General features: G+C 44.3%; 4 protein-coding genes and 2 non-coding genes across 10 annotated transcripts; 2 read left to right on the forward strand and 4 right to left on the reverse strand.

Annotated features, from left to right (window-relative positions):
* Positions 1 to 314: 314 nt before the first annotated feature.
* LOC311359584 (zinc finger BED domain-containing protein 4) lies at positions 315 to 6029 on the reverse strand. Its single transcript, XM_084479633.1, has 5 exons — positions 5872 to 6029; positions 5286 to 5525; positions 4908 to 5167; positions 2590 to 3220; positions 315 to 1709 (listed from the first exon to the last, which is right to left on the reverse strand). Exons 1-5 carry the CDS (start codon positions 6019 to 6021, stop codon positions 876 to 878), a joined length of 2115 nt encoding a protein of 704 aa, XP_084335759.1. The 5' UTR covers positions 6022 to 6029; the 3' UTR covers positions 315 to 875.
* A 1010-nt stretch (positions 6030 to 7039) lies between these two features.
* Positions 7040 to 10041, reverse strand: vma22 (vacuolar ATPase assembly factor VMA22). 2 transcript variants are annotated; one of them, XM_084479560.1, is made up of 5 exons: positions 9815 to 10041; positions 9064 to 9167; positions 8085 to 8197; positions 7771 to 7983; positions 7040 to 7430 (listed from the first exon to the last, which is right to left on the reverse strand). In XM_084479560.1, exons 1-5 carry the CDS (start codon positions 9932 to 9934, stop codon positions 7339 to 7341), a joined length of 642 nt encoding a protein of 213 aa, XP_084335686.1. In that variant the 5' UTR covers positions 9935 to 10041; the 3' UTR covers positions 7040 to 7338. The 2 variants fall into 2 exon arrangements, with proteins under 2 accessions (XP_084335686.1, XP_084335685.1); XM_084479559.1 differs by having other exon boundaries at positions 8085 to 8224.
* Positions 10042 to 10282: 241 nt separating this feature from the next.
* AC3HAE_030172 (transfer RNA glutamic acid (anticodon UUC)) lies at positions 10283 to 10354 on the reverse strand. The gene has a single exon. It is a non-coding gene; the product is annotated as a tRNA-Glu (tRNA).
* An 839-nt stretch (positions 10355 to 11193) lies between these two features.
* ebp (EBP cholestenol delta-isomerase) lies at positions 11194 to 12806 on the forward strand. 2 transcript variants are annotated; one of them, XM_084480114.1, is made up of 5 exons: positions 11194 to 11350; positions 11438 to 11750; positions 11840 to 11876; positions 12033 to 12163; positions 12370 to 12806. In XM_084480114.1, exons 2-5 carry the CDS (start codon positions 11441 to 11443, stop codon positions 12588 to 12590), a joined length of 699 nt encoding a protein of 232 aa, XP_084336240.1. In that variant the 5' UTR covers positions 11194 to 11350; positions 11438 to 11440; the 3' UTR covers positions 12591 to 12806. The 2 variants fall into 2 exon arrangements, with proteins under 2 accessions (XP_084336240.1, XP_084336241.1); XM_084480115.1 differs by having other exon boundaries at positions 11208 to 11350; positions 11435 to 11750.
* A 1187-nt stretch (positions 12807 to 13993) lies between these two features.
* AC3HAE_030182 (transfer RNA phenylalanine (anticodon GAA)) lies at positions 13994 to 14066 on the forward strand. Its single transcript has one exon. It is a non-coding gene; the product is annotated as a tRNA-Phe (tRNA).
* Positions 14067 to 14974: 908 nt separating this feature from the next.
* On the reverse strand, positions 14975 to 17427 carry fkbpl (FKBP prolyl isomerase like). Of its 3 annotated transcripts, none has more exons than XM_084479564.1 (4): positions 17339 to 17427; positions 16781 to 16948; positions 16383 to 16642; positions 14975 to 15998 (listed from the first exon to the last, which is right to left on the reverse strand). In XM_084479564.1, the coding sequence occupies exons 2-4, from the start codon at positions 16944 to 16946 to the stop codon at positions 15333 to 15335; spliced, it is 1092 nt and encodes a 363-aa protein (XP_084335690.1). In that variant the 5' UTR covers positions 16947 to 16948; positions 17339 to 17427; the 3' UTR covers positions 14975 to 15332. The 3 variants fall into 3 exon arrangements, with proteins under 3 accessions (XP_084335690.1, XP_084335689.1, XP_084335688.1); XM_084479563.1 differs by having other exon boundaries at positions 16383 to 16645; XM_084479562.1 differs by having other exon boundaries at positions 16736 to 16948.
* Positions 17428 to 20000: the final 2573 nt, after the last annotated feature.

Consider the following 20000-nt stretch of genomic DNA (forward strand, 5'->3'; position numbering starts at 1 on the left):
GCTTCCTGATGTGCACTTCTGATGGCACATCATTTGGTCTTTAACAGTGAGTTAGTTTTAAGAACGGCGGAGGAAACCATCCTCTGCACAGAACAGTCATTGACTCCCACGCTTTGAAACGATGTGGGATGATCAAGCACCGGCAGGAGAGGAAATAATTGCATACATTTCAATTGTATATAGATCCTAGAACCAGACAGCTTCTGCCCCTGTACAGGAACACGCAGCACAGAGAGATTCATAGCATTTAAAAGAGATTTATTACGATGTCCTTGGAAGGTAAAGCAGATACAGAGAGAGAGTGTGGTCCCGATGTCATGGTGTCTATTGTTGGACATCTTCCACCCCTCAAAGCCACCAGTCACCCTGGAGGGCTCTGAGGCTCTGATGTAGATAAACTGCATTGTTTGTATCGAAACGACCGTTTGGTTATTATCTGCATTCTCTGTGTGGCGTACAGGCTCAAGCTTTGTTTGTGAAGGAGAGGGTGACAGAGAGGTATTAGCAGGCTTGTGTTTGTATCTGGAGGCTGTGTTCAGTCGCTGATGTCAAAGTAAATGCTTTACTATTGATTAGTGTCTTGTCTCCGTCATCCGCGGCATGTAGTGGGGTATAGTCGATATGCGGGCTACAGAGTCAAAAGACCAGACGACAGCATTCCTGTTTAACAAAGCCTATGGATGACCTCACTCAACAATGGAAACAGTTGCGTCCATGCTCACTGTTTGCTTCAATCCACTGATATACAGATAACTGACTATTGTAGTACTGTCATAATGTATGTTGGGTGTCCCAAGTGCAGTGGAAAATGAGTTAGCATCCTCAGAGTAGGTTCGGGTTCGTAACACGGGAAAACAGTGTCACACAGTGCAAGTCTAAGTCCATAACAACCTGTAATTTGCTTTGAGGTAGATGAGCGTCTCCAAGTGTCTCGGTAGCACACAGCCCCTCTCCAGCTGTAGATTTTGCCTGGCGGTGGTGAAAATGCTGGACACTACGGTGCTACTGGCCGGTATGGTGAAGGTCCTCTTGGCCACTTGGGCCAACAGGGGAAAGTCGATGGCCTTCCGTCGCCAGTAGTGCAAGGGGTCCTCGTCGGTGGGCTCCTCGCGCAGGTAGCCCACCAGCTCCTGCTCCAGGCTCTTGGCCTGCATGGTGGGTCTCTGCTTGATGAAGGAGAACAGCTTGCACGGCCGGGACAGCGAGGAGATGGGCGACGAGGCCGGCGGCGACCCGGGCGCCTGGGAGTGGATCTCCGTGGCGGCGGGCGTGTTGACGGGCAGGGAGGGCGGGGCGTGCTTGCTCAGCTCCTCCAGGAGGACCTGCCTGTGCCAGTCCGGGTTGCTGCTCCAGGTGAGCTTGAACTGGGGGTCCAGCGTGGTGACGCTGATGTAGAGGGGGTCCTCCAGGATGGGGGCGAGGCGCCGCTCCACGGCCTGCGCCAAGCCCGCCAGGAGAGAGGGGCAGTGCGGGGTGGAGGTCTCGGAGAGGTGCTTACGCAGGCCCAGGACGCAGGGCAGGGCCAGGCTGATGGAGACGTGCCTGTCCGTCTGCCGGTCCCAGTGGATCATGTCCCAGGCCTCGGTGAAGGGCTCCAACGTGTCGATCAGCTCCCTCAGCTGAGCCCTCTCTTGGTCGCACAGCGCCAGCTCCCCTCGCCCGCTCAGCTCCTCCAGGAACTCCACCGAGTCCAGCAGCTGACGGAGGACCTGTGATGAGAGTACAGTGATGTCTCGACTTGAGTGTGAAGCTGAGGAACGTGAGCAGAGGACAGCGTGTGGGAATCACAGTGTTTGCTTGTGATAGCTACGAGGACCGGCTTAAAGGACGACGACTCCTCCATCACAACCACGTTTTTGAACAGAGTCATTTTAATATGGTTTATTTTACTTTTTTACACTTGAATTGGCACTTGAATTGGACAAAAGGCGGCCACACACCGAGATGACTGCACGATGGTCTCCAGAAAATGGAGTCGGGCTATTAATCTGACCAACTCGGTCCAAAAAGTGTGAAATACACACCTGGACGACTACAGATTACGCGGGACGTTCTGCGCTTGCACGAGATCAGCCGTCAGCGGCGGTCTATCCTCCACCAGGCTGATAAATTGTTCCTCGATTTCGTCGGTCCACATGGTCAAAGAATTCAATATCAAGTATCAAAACGACGCCAAACAACGCGTTGAGAGTTAGTGTGTCGCCATTGTCTGCGCTTTCACTGTCTGTATGTTTCATCCTTACTTTCGGGCTTCACTGATTCGCTCGTCAAGGGCTAGCCCTCCACCAACCAGATTGGTTAAGACTCAACGGCTGTAGTGACCGATTACACACACGTCGGCTGAAAAGAATGCCGACGAGCACACCAAAGAGACTCATGTCACCGCCCTCTCAAGACTCACCGACGCCCGATTTTCGGCGCGGTGTGTGGACGCCTTAAGACAGAAAATCCACAAAGAATAATTTTCAATGTGATTCCTTATTTGATTGTCGTGAACGCTGATCAACACCGGAGTAAAGGGTGAGTCTACGATATCGTCGCCGTAATACACAATCCATTATCAACACCAAACAAAACAGAACCACACACCTTGAGCTGAGACGCCCAGTCCTTGACATCGGGCAGGAAACTCCCTGGTTTCCCGGACACACCCCCGGGCCCATCCAGCACCTGCCGTAGTTTCTCCGGCGGCACCGCAGAGGTGATGTAGTTGTAGAAGCAGGCGGCCTTGGCCAGGGTGGAGCGCAGCTGGGGGCAGGAGTGCAGCCCCTCCCCGACGCAGCGGTCCAGCGTGTCGGAGAAGCAGTCCACCCGGGACGCGCCCAGGCCCTGCTCCCAGGAGTCCTCCCACTCCCCGTCCTCCCGGCCCTCGCCGTGCCCGTTCCTGCTGCCCGCCTCCTCCACGTCGTCGCCGCCGCCGCTGGGCGCCGTGTCGTCCGCCTCAAGCTCCGGCCCGCCGCCGCCGCCGCCGCCGCCACCGCCGCCGCCACCGCCGCCGCCGATGTTAAACCCGGGAAGGCAGCACGTCCTCGCCGGGGGCGTTACAGCGAGAAAGGGTTCGGCCACCACGCGGAACGCCTTGCCGGACACCCCGTGCGCGTGACACACCTCCTCGAATTCAGCCAGCACGTGACCCCCCCTGCCCAGGGGGAGGCACGCCAGAAGGGCCGACCGCATCTGCCATTCACAGGTGAGGAAATGGCAGGTGACCCCCAGGTACCTGCAGGGAGACAACCGGTGACTCATCAGCGGGGGCTGAACGGAGGCATGGGGTCACGATGTAACACATAATAACATGACGGCTCATGTTATTATGTCACTTTGGTCAACCATGTGCCCCATCAATTCATTGTTGATTTGATTTGATGTTGGTCTTGAATTACGGTCGTGTATGTCATGGACCTTTATGCTCATGACCATTTGATAATGAAAATGCTAAATCCATTTCAATGACTCGTCCTGCTTAACGGTCGACAATATTCAAATGTTAAATATGAGGAATGTGTAAGTGGTAAACGGTTTACGGTAAAACCAGATGGGCCGCACCGTAGCTCCCAGGTTTGTTCAAAGGAAAACTTTGGTATTCTTCATTCTTCTCTTTATCCAGATCATACCAGTTTCTATGGGACTCCTTTTTTGATTGGACCAGTATTAAGCAAGAACACTGCAGCCGTAAAGCCGGCCAAAAGCCGCCCCTAGCACCAATAGGAAGCGTTGCGCTGCAGCACCGTTATGTTTTGAAAGCAGCAGATCAACAAACATAGTCTGTATAGGCTACCATAACGTTATATCTGTTGTTTTATGACTACATATATGGCCCTGATGCCCATGATCCTCTGTTTGTGCTTACAATGATCGTCACATTAATTCATAGTTACTTATGTCCTGTCGGGCGCTTTGTTTACTGTTTAGTCACTTTATTTACTGTCATTGCTCATTCATTTTGCATTGTGGAATTATTCAGCTACTGCATCAACAATCTCCACATGTACAGGACCTTGTATCAAGCCGGGATGTACAAAACAGCTTTAAAAGAAACACTTTTTCACACGCGGCGACGCTAGGGAATAGGACAGCGGCGTGAAGGATAGCGGGGCGTCTAGCCGCCGCCAGTGTGGGCTAGTACGTCAGAAATAATGGGAGCGTTCTTTTTGACGCGCCGCTTCAGTGAAGGTGTGTGTTGGGCTTCATCCACAAAAAAAACGGACTGCGATGTTATCCTTTGGGGCACTTAGGCCCATCATGTAGGTCCTCTCACAGCGCTTGTTCTGACACTGACGGGCTCCGATTATATTTCAACGTTACGGAAGGATCCCTACTGAGAAATACAACTTTTGAATATTGTCAATTGCCTTAAATGTGCGTGTCAAAATGCTGAATTAAGTTATACTATTTATGGTGCATTTTTATTTAAAACTTTTAAATGACATTTGAATATTGTCAACGACAAAGCGGAGTTGGTCTTTGAAAAAGAAATGTCATATTTGTTACCATTTACATTTTTCAAATTTTCAGAAAATGTGTATGAATGGTATCAGAAAATTACAATGGAAATGGAATACTCAATTGAAATTTCCGTTGTAACTTTGGTCTTTGAAAATTGAATGTCAAATGGCTTTCCCATTTTCATTTAATCTCGTCAACGTATGCCCACGCTAGTAACATAAATCAAACTAGTATTGTGAGATAGCATTATGTTTAAACTGAGTCCGCCATGTGCTAACACGTTAAGAATGAGCAGCAGGTCCAATCTGTGATTGATGGCTATTCTACAAAGCATCGAGTGTATAGTATCTCGTAGTGTATAGTATCTCGTAGTGTATAGTATCTCGTAGTGTATAGCATCGCTGAAGCATCCCTAGATATCTGGTGTGCCCGACGGACTGTAGACGTAAACAGCCCCTCACCCTGACGTCCCACCGGAGAGGCTGCTCCAGAGGTCCAGGCTGAGGCTCAGAGCCAGCGACGAGGCCAGTGCTTGTCGCGTGGCCAGCTGGGCCTGGTAGGCGTAGGCGGGCAGCAGCTGGTTCTGGAAGTATTGCTGGGGCTCCGGGGTGTAGCGCGGCTCCAGCAGCTGCAAGAGTTCCCTGAAGCCCGGGTTCTCCACGGTGTAGGCGGGCTGCAGGTCACGCACCATCATCTTAGCGATGGCCTCCGAGATGAGAACCTCATGGGGGGGGGGGGGGGAATAAACAAGATAAAAACGGGGGTCCGGTCCGGTTCCTTACAGTGCTGTATGTGTGTTACATGAAACATAGTGATTTCCTGTGGTCGTAAAAACACACCTGGCGTGGATCATGTCTGTCAAACTTGGACACCCCTCCACCTCCCCCTCCACCTGCTCCCTCTAAGGTCCCTATTCCTCCAACTACCGGCGCTCCTCCTCCTCCTCCAGTGCTGGCAGGGTGGGTGTAGCGAGGGGTGCCACCGTTGGCATTGAAGCTGTGAAGCGACCCGGAGGAGTAAGCCTCTCTCTTCATGTCTTTCCTTTTAACAAACTCATCATACATAGCCTGGTGCTTACGCTGGAAAGAGAGAGAGAGAGAGAGAGAGAGAGAGAGAGAGAGAGAGAGAGAGAGAGAGAGAGAGAGAGAGAGAGAGAGAGAGAGAAACATTGCGTTGGGAACAATGTAAGGATGGAAGGTGAAAAAAAACGTCTCGAATAATAAAATATATAGATGACACTTAATAGTTCTGCAACTTCTTTATATATCCCATGAAGTGTGCAGAAATGGGGGTACCATTACAATGCATTACGTGTTTACTTACGCATCGACGCTTATCGACAGGACACGGCCGTGCATATGTCTAATAGCTACAACATTGGGCTTGTCTTTCAAGTTAAGGGATGGAGGGATTTCGTATCATTACCTTGAGATGCGTTACGAAGTTGGACGTGACACTTCGCTTCGCCTGAATTCTCGTGCCACAAGCCTTGCAGTTGGACTCGATCTTGCCATTTTCGCCCTCGAAGACTATATTAAAGTAATCCAAAATTGATACCTTTGACACTGACGCCATTGGAGCGTTATCTTAGTGGTCACGAGTAAAAAAAAAAAAGATAACTTGATCGCAAGGAGAATCCAGAGTCTGCAAATAAGAGTCTCTAACCCAGAGCGAAAGGCGACCCGTTTTGCTCTCCCATTAATCGCACATCAAAAAAAAACCGTAACAGCCCGTTGGGTGCACAAAAGAAAATGTAATTCCAAGCAGGAGTTGCGCCGCATTTGTGCCTACTATCGGACGGAATGGCCCTAGCTCCTGCAGACAATGGCAAAACATTGATGAAAAACAACGTTGGCTGCATTCCACGTCTCGGATCATCGCGTCTATCGCACAATCGGACGCATCTGAGACGGAGGCTGAGCGGTGATGGGCTTCATGGAGGCGGACGGAACAGACTGTAATAATTGGACCAGGAAGTAGGCTACACACACAATAAACGGGAGTTTGGCTTCCTATCGTTTCGACAGTTCCCGGCCATATTCGGCTCTGGTCCGCCGAACAGCTGCTCAGGGGAGAACTGCTCTGGCGCTCCGTCTTTCTATTATGGCACTGATTACATGATAAAAATGTTAATAAATAATAAATAATGAGATCATGACAATATTCGGCACATGGTGTCGGCGTTGATTGAAGATGGTTTAGGTTGAATATGTTGCACACCAATATAATCAGGAATGTGATATCATATTAAGTTATTACTTATTATTAAAATACAATTGTTTTTAACTACAAATACATATACATTCATACCTAATACCATTAGGCTAGTGATTCATTATTTATATTACTTGTGATTCATTATTTATATTAGGCCTACTTATGATAATACATGTAATACAGTATTTTATAATAAATAATACATTATATATAATACCTATTTTATAATTAGGGACTAATAATGTACTGTATTTTTAGCTAGGTGATTTTGACAGGCCAGTAATCTTGGCCGAGCCCAACCCTAGGCCTATTTCTTCTTTGATTAAGTTAACATTATCATTAAGTCAACACAAAAAATAAAGTGCCCATCTGTTGAGAACATTTTATTCCAAAGATTTAAATTAAACATTGTTTCACTTCAGTCAAAAACAAACATAAGCATTATAGACCTTTATACAAAAAGCTACCAATCCAATTTTAAAACAGACATATAACTTCATCTTCAAATAACACCAACCAACATTTGTCCCATATAGTGACATCAAAGGTCTGTTTCAAACCTAATAACATTCACCAGAACATTTGGTTCCACCTGTGTGACTCAAGTTGAATTTCCTAATCATCATAAGTCAATATGTATAGAGTGCACTGGTCAGACTTTATTCTCAATGGTTTTCAAGGGCTCAGTTTCAGGCCAAGCTTAAACTCCTCTCTGGTCTTGAGAATGGCAGCCTGAAGAGTAGCAATCTCCGCAGACAGCTCTATAACTAGAACACAAAAGAAAAAACAGCTATGTTGATACCAATATGAGTTTAAATACGTACATGATCAGATAGTCAGAGTTTATTTCCTTCCAAGGATATTTATCCCCAATTTAAATGTCCTCACAAAATGTATACCATGAAAGAACATGTAGGGCTTAGAATCACACAAGGATTTCTGTTGTTTTCACTTTTTGTATTATCTTTGACTGTTCAATTGTTTTATGAATGTAATTGTACAGCCTGATGTGTTTTGCTGTCAAATGTGCAGATGGCACATTTGACAGCAAAACACTTTGACGTTGAATCTGAAACGAAATAGTTAGCGGAACAAGCGACACCCTACCTTGCCTAAATGATGACTGTGCTTGTTTCAGGGTCTGTGGCACCAGGATCCCGAACCATTTCAACGGGTCCACTTGAGGATTTTGATCACACTTGTTACTGTGAGACACGCTGGGAGGCTCTGTGGTTTGGAGCGGAAGCTTCTCATTGGAAGCTCCCACAAGCTCCTCTGGTTCAGAAATGTCCTTACTTGACTTGATCCTCCTCCTCACGCCTGGGGAATACAACGCATCTCAGTCCGAATCATTCATCCACAAGGGGATGGTCGTGGCGGTGCCCGTGGGAAGGACACAGTGACACGCACGGCGGACTCACCCTCCTCTTTCGGTCCGATGTCCTCCACAGACGTGGTATTCTGGACACACTGAGTAGGACTTTGTATTGTTATTCTTTCAGTGCAGAACTCAAGTGCATCGTTCTCCACTGCTCTGTACCAACACAATGACAAAGTTAACCTATGATATTAATATAATTTAAGAAAATACGTACTTGGAAACCAGCATCAGGATTATTTTTTATTGCAAAGTATATTTGCACATGCAAGGACAGAGTCTTATTGAGTAAGGTGCATTAAAGCTTTTTAGCCTCTCAATATCAATTATAGTTGGCAATTGAATGTGCATTTTGATCATGCAATTCGAAAATGTATTATGATTTTGGCTATACAATATGCAAAGTGAAAATGCAATCCGAAACTGCGTGGTGACATGTTAATGAAAATACAATAGACTGGGGGCGCTGCTTCGATGTTAAATTGAATTGAAAAATTAATCTCCTGAATAAAGACCAAAAACACAACAACAACAATATGAAATAGTTGATTGATCTTTTGTTCAAAATTTAAATAATAGTTATTCTAACTCATTCAGGATTGCATGACCACTTAGCATATTAAATTGGCTAATCCATAATGCATTTTCAAATTGCATGCCAAAGTTGCACGTTGATTGCAAAATGCATTTTTAAATTGCACAATGAATTGCCAATTTAAAATTGCTTTTCATTTGAACAAAGACACAAGAAAAAACTGTGCAATATGGCATGCAATCAATTGAGCTTTCATTTGAATTTTAATAAATTATAATTCTAACTAAACATAGTATTGCATTTCCACTGTACTTCCACCATATTAAATTGGCAAATCCATAATGCATTTTAAAATTGCATGACCAAGTTGCACAGTGAATTGGCAATAGCAAAATGCATTTCCATATGAATAAAGAGGTAGATTTAAGTAAACGTATTATTATTAACCTATTATAGCATTCAATTGTTCCATGACGTGACGACTCACCGGGCTTGCACGAAGATCTGTGGCTCCATCTCACTGGCATACTGAAGAGAGGACACTTGTTTGTTGCCCATCGAGTACCGTGCCTTGGACAATGAAAACCATCCCTGTGGATAGTGTGAAACTACTGTTGAATAATAACCTGGACATATATTTGCATGTCAATGAAAACGTGTGTGAATGGTATGGTAATAGTCGGTAGGACACTTGTCAAAGCCACAAAAAAAGGACCTGTCTCTCAAGGACTTGAATCCGATAGGGTTTTGTCATGGGCTATTTGTAGCGCAACAGGGAACGATTCAACTAACAATTCAGCTTGTTTTCAAAACAACATTGTTAACCGACAAATAGGCCTTGGCTGTATCCATTTTTATTATTATTATTATTATTATTTATTATTATTTTTTATTTAACCTTTATATATTCAGGGAAATTCATTGAGAGCAGGCTCTCTTTTTCAATGACGCCCTGATTACAACATACAAATAAAAACAGAAATACAAATGTACAATAGATATAAACAGGTGGTCAAACAACCAGAACAACATTTCAATACATATCAATAATACAATACAATGGGGAAAATTGAGAAAGCTATTTAAAACACGAACAATCCTTATTTAATGCGACTTTAGTCATCCCCTTGACGTCTCAATTTAGACCAATCGCTCTAGTTTTAGTGAGTGCTGAATTATATTCCATCTGGGGGAATAATGTTAATGTTTAATGTATAATGTTTAATGATGGGTCCAACCTGTTCTATGAGAGCGTTGAGAGCTGAGCGTTTCTCCTGCAGTGACTCCAGCTGGTCCATGTATTGAAGTAGCTGCTCGTCGAGCAGGAGAGATGTCTCCTCTGTCTGTGAGAGCCCCATGATAATTTCTTTACGGTGTGTTTATTTGATCTGATGACCCTTCAGAAATATAACCAAAACCTCACGTTAGGAAATGTACCCATAGAGGAACGTAATCACTTGCTAGTTCCTTTTTCGGTCAGCTGACCTTGCTGTATGTCAGCTGACCAAAAAGACGTCATCAACGAGAGACAAAAGCAACGTTTGTAAACACAGCGCCGCCCATCTGCAGAATATATCGCGAAATTTGTGGACGCTGAAAATCTGTTTATTTTAACACAAACTTTATATTCAATGACATTCAACGAGATGAGCTGATTATATAACTGTTTTTGTCAAAGAGTACTGACTCTGAAAGAAAAGGTTTAGTTCCCATACCGGGAGTCGAACCCGGGCCGCCTGGGTGAAAACCAGGAATCCTAACCGCTAGACCATATGGGAGCTGTTACTCGAGATGGACACCAACCGTACACTACAAAATCAATTGGCTAAAATATGATAGGTGTGACAATTTACTATCTATCTACTAATCTACAGTGTTGTAATCATTCTGTGTGACAGTTATAAGAGTAAACAGAAAACGACCCTCAAGGTGACACGCAGACCATGTCTGACTGTGATCACATCACAATGTTAAATGAGGTGCAAGCATTTACGACTGTATCCAAAACTTAACAGCAAAACATATAATACTATACATTATACCATACACTATACATATATACATGCAACTTTGTCAACATTGCGCCTCAAACGGACTCAATACAGGTAAAAACATGTTATTGTTCAGATATTGTATTGTATTTACCATCCATAAAAGACCATCGTGTGTCAAATCCTATGTTTGGACCATTTATTTTCCGTGTAACGTGTGTTATCGTATAGTCAGTGGTACAACCTCGGGTCAGGGAAGGGAAAGGGGTCCCTGGCTGGGACTCTCTTTCTTCACAATGTCTTTAACTAAAGTTAACTGATAATTATCTTCATACATAGGCTAGGCGCTATACTTATTGATTATTGCTTTTTTTAAGTCAGCGTTCCCATAATGTTGCTCTATTCAGACTACCTCCACCGACCGAGAGGGAAGTGGCTGGAGATTTATGGATTATGGATGTTATCTATTGGTGACTTCTGCTCACACCTCGCGAATGATCCGAGATGAGGAACCAATCAGAAAGCAGCTGGATCACATGTGCCGCTAGGTCCACCCTTCATCGTTTTCTGATTGGATGTTTTCACTCGGAAGTAGCGCACTGTCACCGCCCACATTAGTTTTTTGTAATTGTACATGCTTCAAATGTTGTATTATCTATGTGTGTATACTATTGGGTGGGTAAGTTAAATAGCACTGGATATCAGAGGATTGTAAGGAGCAGTTTTGTATCCTATCGCTGATTCGCTTCATTTGTCAACAAGCCATTCTTCAACACATTATTGGTAATATTTAAACACGCATCGGTATCAATATTCAACCAAATGTATGGGTTTTTGCAACGTGCTACATGACATCCTTTCTTTTAGCAGGTGATGGAGACCACTTCAAAGCACCACGTCGCCCACCCCTTTTGGCCGCGGGACTTGTCCATCCCCAACTATGTGCCCAACGACCGGTCCATGTCCGAGATCTTGACCTTCCTGTTCTCCGTCTCTGGAGTCTTCCTCCTGGCCACCTGGGGGATCTCCGGTCGGGAGAACGCCTCCGGCAGACTGGGAGTTTGGAGGCGCCTGGCCGTGTGTTGGTTCGCGGTGTGCGGCTTCATACACGGGGTCATAGAGGGATGGTTCTCCCTGTATTACGAAGTGATCCCAGCCGACCAGAGTTTCCTATCACAGCTCTGTGAGTAGACAAGTCAAGCATAGATAAGTTAAGTTTTGAAGGTCGTGATGCCTGTGTTTCACTTTTTTTTTTGTTGATTTTATCCACAGGGAAAGAATACTCCAAGGGTGACAGCCGATATGCTATGTAAGCTATTATCACATTATCACACACACACACACACACACACACACACACACACACACACACACACACACACACACACATACAATTGAAGCCTAAAAAAAAAGCCACAATACAGTAAAACAATGTTGATATTAATTATCTTTATCTCCTGTGTAGAGCTGATAACTTCACCGTGTGTATGGAGACCATCACAGCCTGGCTGTGGGGACCCTTCAGCTTCTGGGCAGTGTTCGCCTTCCTGACCAACAAGCCCTACAGATTTGTCCTGCAACTGATCATTTCATTAGGTGAGATTATCCAATATTGACCTGTGTGAAACTGCAATACAGGGCTAATAATCATATATTATCATAAAGTATCTCAGAACCTGCCACTAAGTGGTAATCATTCGAAGCGTCCTTCATAAAAACCAACTTGAAAGTTAGACAGAAGAGGACACCACAAATGAAAAATAAATGTTAAGTAATGTTCTGTCTGTTATTGATCACGCCAGGCCAGCTGTACGGAGCCGTGCTGTACTTCTACACCGAGCACAGGGATGGATATGCGCACAGTGAGATGGGACACCCCATCTACTTCTGGTTCTACTTTGTCTTCTTGAACGCGCTGTGGGTCGTCATCCCCCTGGTGCTCATTGTGGACGCCTGGGGGCAGCTTTCAGGGGCCCAGGCTCTCACAGACAACACTCCGAGACACAAGGCTAAGAGGACCTAAACGCTCTGATCCGCTAGGGACTTCAGTCGAGTGTGGGGTGTGCGAATATGCGTACGTTAACGCAGGGAAGATTTCAACGAAGAGATGGACAAGATGGAATAGTATGTGTGAATGGATGATACAATGCACACTTAATTGTTTTAAGTGCAATTTGGTCTATGGAGTTTGTTTGAAATGACAATATACATGTGTTTCAATTAAACATTGTAATTTGTATTTTGCTGAGTCATCTTTTGAGAGCATAGGCCTACTTGCTTTGGTGTAATGATTATTACAAGCAATAATATGCTGGAATTACACTGCACCTAATATGTTTCATGGATTTATGTCACACAACCTTTTATGACACGGTTATTCTATTTTTTTGATTCTGACCAAGATATATTATGTATCTATTCAATCATATTTCCGATAATATAATATATAGATATGTTTATCTTTTGAACCAGTTGCAAATATGAACAATACATGTGAGTTTACCTTGAACTATGTCTATCAACAACAACTATGAGCGACCCATGTGACAAATCTGTAGTTATGCATCATTATTAAGCATACTCGGGGCTGGACTGGAATAAAAAAAAAAATTGGCCCTGGCATCTTGGCTTAGACAGGGCAATTTTTTTGTGCAGTATAAGCAAAGCTTTCACAGCTGGGATGTAGGACAATGTATTCATCTCTCTTACTTTATAGCACACATGGTTATGCACTCTTCTCTCTGGTTCTGGATTGTCTCTGCAAGAAAAGCAGCGAGCTCTGGAATCAATGTGACACACATGGCTGTACAATGTGTACCATACATACATGTTGTCCAAGGGAAGATCCCATGTTATCTTCAGGGCCAACAGATGGAAGTTAAGTAGACTCGTAGGTCTACACAGATAATAATGTAATAATAATAATACATAGAGGAAGCATTCAATACATTCAGTAATTAATAACAAGAAGAGTTAGTGACGCATATGCACAGTGTTTGATGTTTGTCCGAACAAGGACATTGATACATGATGATCTGCAGATCCTAACATCTTATCTGGCTTCTTACAAGGAGAATAAACAACAGCCTGCATTTATTTAACCATTCAGTTACCATCCTATTCACACAAATGTCAATAGTGTAACCAAAGGTGTTTTTTTTATATAGATATACCTGTTTTATGGGCCGGTCAGACAAATATGAACTACTATACTATATACTGGTCTGTCAGAGGCCAGTCCAGCCCTGGACCAATAGCCAAAGTAGTGAAGTGTGATCTTTAGCCTATATCCAAGCCTTTGTCTTGTTACTGTTTGTGTGAGCAGCCTGCAGGTATTTTGCAAGGGTAGATGTTCAGATTGCATGATTAACAATCTCACTTAGCTAAATGTATTTAAAGATCTACGAGTTCAATATGAAGCACGCAGCCGAAATAGCTCAGTTGGGAGAGCGTTAGACTGAAGATCTAAATGTCCCTGGTTCGATCCCGGGTTTCGGCAGATGGATTTTGCTACATTAGTTCTTAAATTATACACTAATGGATACTTACTTTCGTTACATTAAATTAAACCACATTGTAATAAGAAGACGAGTTGTATCTTGACATAGGGCTACATAAGACCCATATATAGGCTATTAATGAATATGTGACCGCTTTGCATGTAGTCGCAAGATAAAGGTCGCCTAAGCATGTTCTTCATCAAACAACTGAATAACAGGGAAAACACACTGCCGTCAAAAACGCAAAACGACTCGTAATAAGAAGCGACACAGCACAGGCCAATAAAATAAATAAATAAATACAATTAGGCTCTCTTTCGTGTGATAAAACGATTGTTCACCACCAGAGGGCGCATGTCTCTTTATGGGGCGGCATGTGGCTCAGGAGGTAAAGCGGGTTGGCTGGTAACCGGACGGTTGCTAGTTCGAGCGTCGAGATGTCCCTGAGCGAGACTCCTCCTCACCCTCCCTGACTGCTCCTGACGAGCTGGCTGTCGCCTTGCATGGTTGACACCGCCGCCGGTGTGTGAATGTGTGCATGAATGGGTGAATGTTAGACAATATTGAAAAGCGGTTTGAGTGGCCACTGGTTAGAAAAGCGCTGCAGTCCATTTACCATTACGGAGCTACGCGATTGAGATACACTGCCCCCGTGTCCCGCATGGAAATTTTTTAAAAACAAATATTTGTCAGCGCAGATAAATTGGCTCTTCAGAGAGCCTAGAGAGTTACCTATAAGTAACTAACAAGTAATAAGGAAGTACTACCACTTCTATTAGAATATACATCCAAAATGATGGATATTAACAAAGGCCTTACAAATAAAAAAAATGACTGGACATAACTACCACAGTAAGCACATTGAGATGCCTTACAAGACAATTTAATAAACAAACGATATGCAGGTCTTAGCACAAAATTGTAAGCAACAAATATAACATTTTATTTTCCATGCAATCAGTTACAATTGAGTGCACCACATGTAGCATAGTAGAAAACGTTAACATTACAATGTTATTTTACTATTTACACATAAATTAAAGATTTGTTGCAAATTAAGGACTACAAGTGGGTAGTGATCAACGTTGTAGTGTACGTACAATTCCCTTTCTTTTAAGTCCCGTTCTGTACATTGACTACAGTAGATCCATGTTAAGACTTTGAGGAAACCCGACAGACGCAGTATGCAGCTTTTTTTGTAACACGAAAAAAAAACAAAACCTTGAGATTCTTTGTAGGCTAATCAAACGTCTCTTTCCCAAACTTCAGCTAAACATCTTGCTCAGTCTCTGTGCTAACTGCGTGTTTGTCTCCTTCTCCCTGCTCGCCACCTCTTTCAGAGCTTTGAGGGCCACGGGAGACTCTGGCTGTAGCTCCAGAAGTCTCCTGAAGGCCTGTCTGGCCTCCGCCAACTCATTCACCTGTTGGCAGGCCTGGCCCAGTCGGAACCAGGCCTTAGGACCGCTGGGCTCCAGCTGGGTGGCCTTGGCAGCGTTGGCCCTGGCCTTCTCCGGTTGGCCCAGCTTGAGCTGGCACAAGGACAGGTTGGAGTGGAGCTCAGCCTTGAGGGCCATATATTCACTGGCTGATAGCAGAAGTGGAGAGTCATCACTGGGCGGGTTCTGTGGACAATCGCAGTCATCAGCATCAATCTTCTTTCTCCCGAGAGCGTAAAGGGTGATGAGCAGTTTCAGGGCGCGGCTGTAGCTGTCCGCTGCTCCCCAAAGGTCCTCGCCGCTCCTGAATCGGGCTCCTCCTCTCTCCTTGTGGAACCGCACCCAGTCCAGCTTCTCGCCGGTGGACATCTCCCAGGTCTCCTTCCCAGGCGTGAACGAGTGCAGTTCAACAGAGACCGGGGACCTCTCCTGATCCCCTAAGGGGGGTTGGATCGAGGATGCTTCCGGTACGTCTCCGACTGGTGACAGTAGTATCTGAGGGATACATGTGTTTAATGTCGTTGATATAAGTGTACAAAAATTAAATGAAACCTTATAACACAGCTTATGTTCTGTATTTCACGTCATACATTTGTTTGGGTTAGACTAGAGATTAGAGTGTAGGCTTAAATTTAATAAAACTACAATAACCAGAAACTTAAGAGCTGCTGGAAATGTAACCCTTGCCATGTGAAAAAGAAAAAAAGATAAAGATGTAAATTGAGTTTAAAGAGTCCATGTTGTGCTTGAGTGAGGGGGTTAGTTGTAAGTTGAGTTTCAAGCCTATTTTGTGTTTGTGTTAGGGTTTATGTTGGGTTAGTTGGAAGTTGAGTTAAGAGAGTCCATGTTTTGCGTGGGTGATGGTTAGTTGTCTCCTACCTCACATTTCTCTTGAGCTCTCATCCTCTCGACACATGCCTCTGTGACATCACACTGCCCTTCCCCTAGTCTCAGTGTGGTCCAATTACTGAGCGGGACCTGCAGCGCTGAGCTGTGGGAGCGCGGGTAGGAGACGGATTCCTCCTGTGTCAGCTCAGCAATCGGAAGGTCAGGTTCAGGGGAAAGCCCCTCAGGGTCTGCTTTAAGGCTCACTCGAACTCTACACAACGAACCCATCTTCGGGCATTCATCAGATGACCCTGCTGGAGAAAGAGAGGTCGGACCAGCTCAGCAAGACGTTTAACATCCACGGAGAAAACAGGCGACATACAGATATAGCAACATAGCCACACAGGTTGTGCCTGAAGACGTCGTCCAAATGCATTGAGAGAACATACAGGCATTATTGACAATGGAAGTGTGTGGATCCTCTCTTGTTTTGCGCATCAAGGTTTGCTGAACACTCCAGAGGCCACTTGGACACACTGATACAAAGGAAGTGACGTCACGGCCCTGGCTCCCGCTGCAGACATCCTGTGTGTCCGCTGAGGTGTGCGGTTCCATCGCTGTAACACAGAGAGAGATTCATGCGGAAAAAGTAATCACAGGTTTTAGGTAATTAACAGATAAGACGTGTGGGTGTAGAACACGTGTCTATGAGAAAGTATACATTAATCGGTGGGCTTAGAAGATCTCAACGTGGGAAAACATGAAAGTTAATGTAAAAAAAAACAGGCATCCTAAATAATTACGAATCGATAACCAAGAAAAGCCGGGTCGGGTGTTTAAAATATAAATCCCAGTGAATAACCCTTTTCTGAGCTATTTCACCCAATAACTGCGTTCTAACATCATCTAGTACTCGTGTGACACCATGAGTTAGACTCGTTAAGTTACAGCGAGAAAACGAAGCCAATAATTATACATTAGAGCAACTTGTATATAAAACAACTCACCTTAAAATTAAATGTGTCCAAAATGAAGCTTGAATTTAACTCCAACACTCAGAGGGACGGCGCAGGTTTGGAACGTAAACAAAGGCCATGTGACCTCTTCGGGTTCCGGCGTACATCGGAAGTGACGTAGGAGGAATTATGAGTGTTTACAGGATGGTCAGCAGGGGGCGACAAAGTGTAGCGTTGTCTTTACAATTTTCTTTCACAACACTCGGTAAGCCTAAAGAATGCAATGAGCTTGACTCCAAAAATGACATGTCTCTCGAGATAGTTAAATCTTTTACTTGTAAAAATGGAACAATACAAAAAAAGGCACGACATCGAAATAAGGGTAAAAAACCTGTGTTGCTACGTAGGTTTCTAGCTCTGTGTTTTCCCGCGCATGATGTCACTACTTCTGACGTCATGTCTCTACGGAAGCCTCATGGGTCCATGCTAATATACACTCTTAACAATAATTATATTCATTAAAAAATGTACTCAAAATATGCACACTAGAAGACTACATATGGCTCTTACAGAAAACTTGAAAACATCAGGTTGAGGAATCACGCTGGATAAGTTCATCCTGAGGCAAAAATCAAACGCACAATCCATTTAATTTTAGGACATTATTATAACATTCGATTTCGTTGTATTTTTAAGCAATAGATCACGACAGGCTGTGGTATACGGTCATTATACCACAGTTCACTGACTGAAGTGATCTATTGCTTTTATAAAACGGTTACGTAAGTATGGCGAAATGAAAGTCATAGACACCCTCAATTTTGAAAAAGCGAGAAAGTCGGAAAAGCATTTTTTTAACGAATACAAAAAAGTAGTCCCTCCTGGCTGCCTGCAAAGTTTACGGCGGTTGCTATGCAACACACTGTAGCGTCCTTCAGAGAGAAGGCTAGAGACGGTAGCTTGGTTCACCGGCAATTTAGCCCACTATAGAGTTAGAGTGAACTCGATAGAAGGCTAAATTGCCGGCGACCGTGTGCCTATTGCTTTACAACATTTCCACCCTCTCCAGCAATCAACATATTTTTAGGCTTCAGTGAACTATGCTATTGCTTTTATATATAAATAAACAACTGTTCGAGTTAGGCGCAGAGTGATACTGAACTCTGTAAACTGAACGGGCGTCATAGCTGTGTGTATACGCTCAATATACAACAGTTGGGAACCAATCCGATTGCTTGATTTAAGCCACCCGTTTTATAAATTACTTTATATCACGCTCTGTCCGGGTTGTTCTCTCTGCAGCTAATTGAACATTCAAATCAAATTTCATTTTGGATTTTGCTCACAATAGAGCTCGTAAGTCCCGCCCCTTCCGGTGGGCCTATGAGATCGTAAAATATAAATGGGTTTCAATGGAGAGAAAGTGATTATTTTCTGGTCCAAGTCTTTATATGCCCCAGATTACACATATGTTGTTTGTGGATTTAAATGATAATTTTTCATGCAAAGAAAACTACAATTTATTGCAAAGAAGTTTGATATTGTTAGGTTTTGTGTGAGGCAGCTTTGTGAACTACATCCTTCACTGCTCTCGACACGAATAGTGGTGGATTTCATGATTCGTTTGAATGAATCAGTTTGCGTCAGTCAGTTCGCCAAGAAGAGTCGTTCCTTTGTTTGTTTGTTTGTTTGTTTGTTCGCATTTCCGGTAGCGGTGAATCATGGTTCTCAGTCACTGAGTCGGTCAGACTCGGCTCCTCCCTCGTTCTCGTTCAAACGAATCGCGAATGCACATTCTCAGCCGAGTCGGTCAGACTCAGCTTCTCCCTCGTTAACTAAGTTCCTTTTAGCTGAGGAGCGCTTCATGTTCGGAATCGGGATGTTGTTGCCCGGCTGGCTCTCGTGACTTCTCAGTCCTCGAGTCTTCACCGCTTCACTTAAACACAGTCAGTGAACGCGGCGACTCGCAAGTCAGCGCAACTCAGCGACTAGTGGGTGGAGCTGGGAGTCGAGTCTCAGCGAACGAACGATACGAACAAGACGAACTGAAACTGGGAATTAGGTCGGTTTGTGCATGTTAAAGAGTCGTTCGTTCGAACTTATTCGTTCGCGAACGAGCCATCACTAGACGCGAATGATCAACGTCACCACCCGCACTTGGAACTCTGGTACAGAAATGGCGATCTCTCTGCTCCACTGCACTTCACTTTTTTTCCAAGGGGAGGAGGCATGTGGAGAGTTTTAGTTATACCGATGGGGAGATTGTCCACACCAGTCGCATGGAGCGTGACGTCACATACATGTAGTCTTTCTCATCGTGTATTCTCTAACAGCCTTTAACTGAACAATTTCACAATAAACTGTCAAACTCTTGACATGAAAAATTATCATTTAAATCCACAAACAACATATGTGTAATCCGGGGCATATAAAGACTGGGACCAGAAAATAATTACTTTCTCTCCATTGAAACCCATTCATATTTTATGATCTCATAGGTTGCATGGGGACCAGCGGAAGGGGCGGGACTTCCGAGCTCTATATAGAACCCTAGGTAAGCTACCGTTCAGCATACATCCATGCAAATATATTAAAAACTAAATATTGGACGGCTAATTGTCAATTATTATCAAATATTTGTCTCCTCTTCTCCTCTATTGCCTCCGCGTTCTCTCTCTTACAAAACGTGTGATCTGACTGAACTGTCATTGCT

This window comes from Micromesistius poutassou, assembly GCF_964030765.1.
Source record: "Micromesistius poutassou genome assembly, chromosome: 15".
Lineage (NCBI taxonomy): Eukaryota > Metazoa > Chordata > Actinopteri > Gadiformes > Gadidae > Micromesistius > Micromesistius poutassou.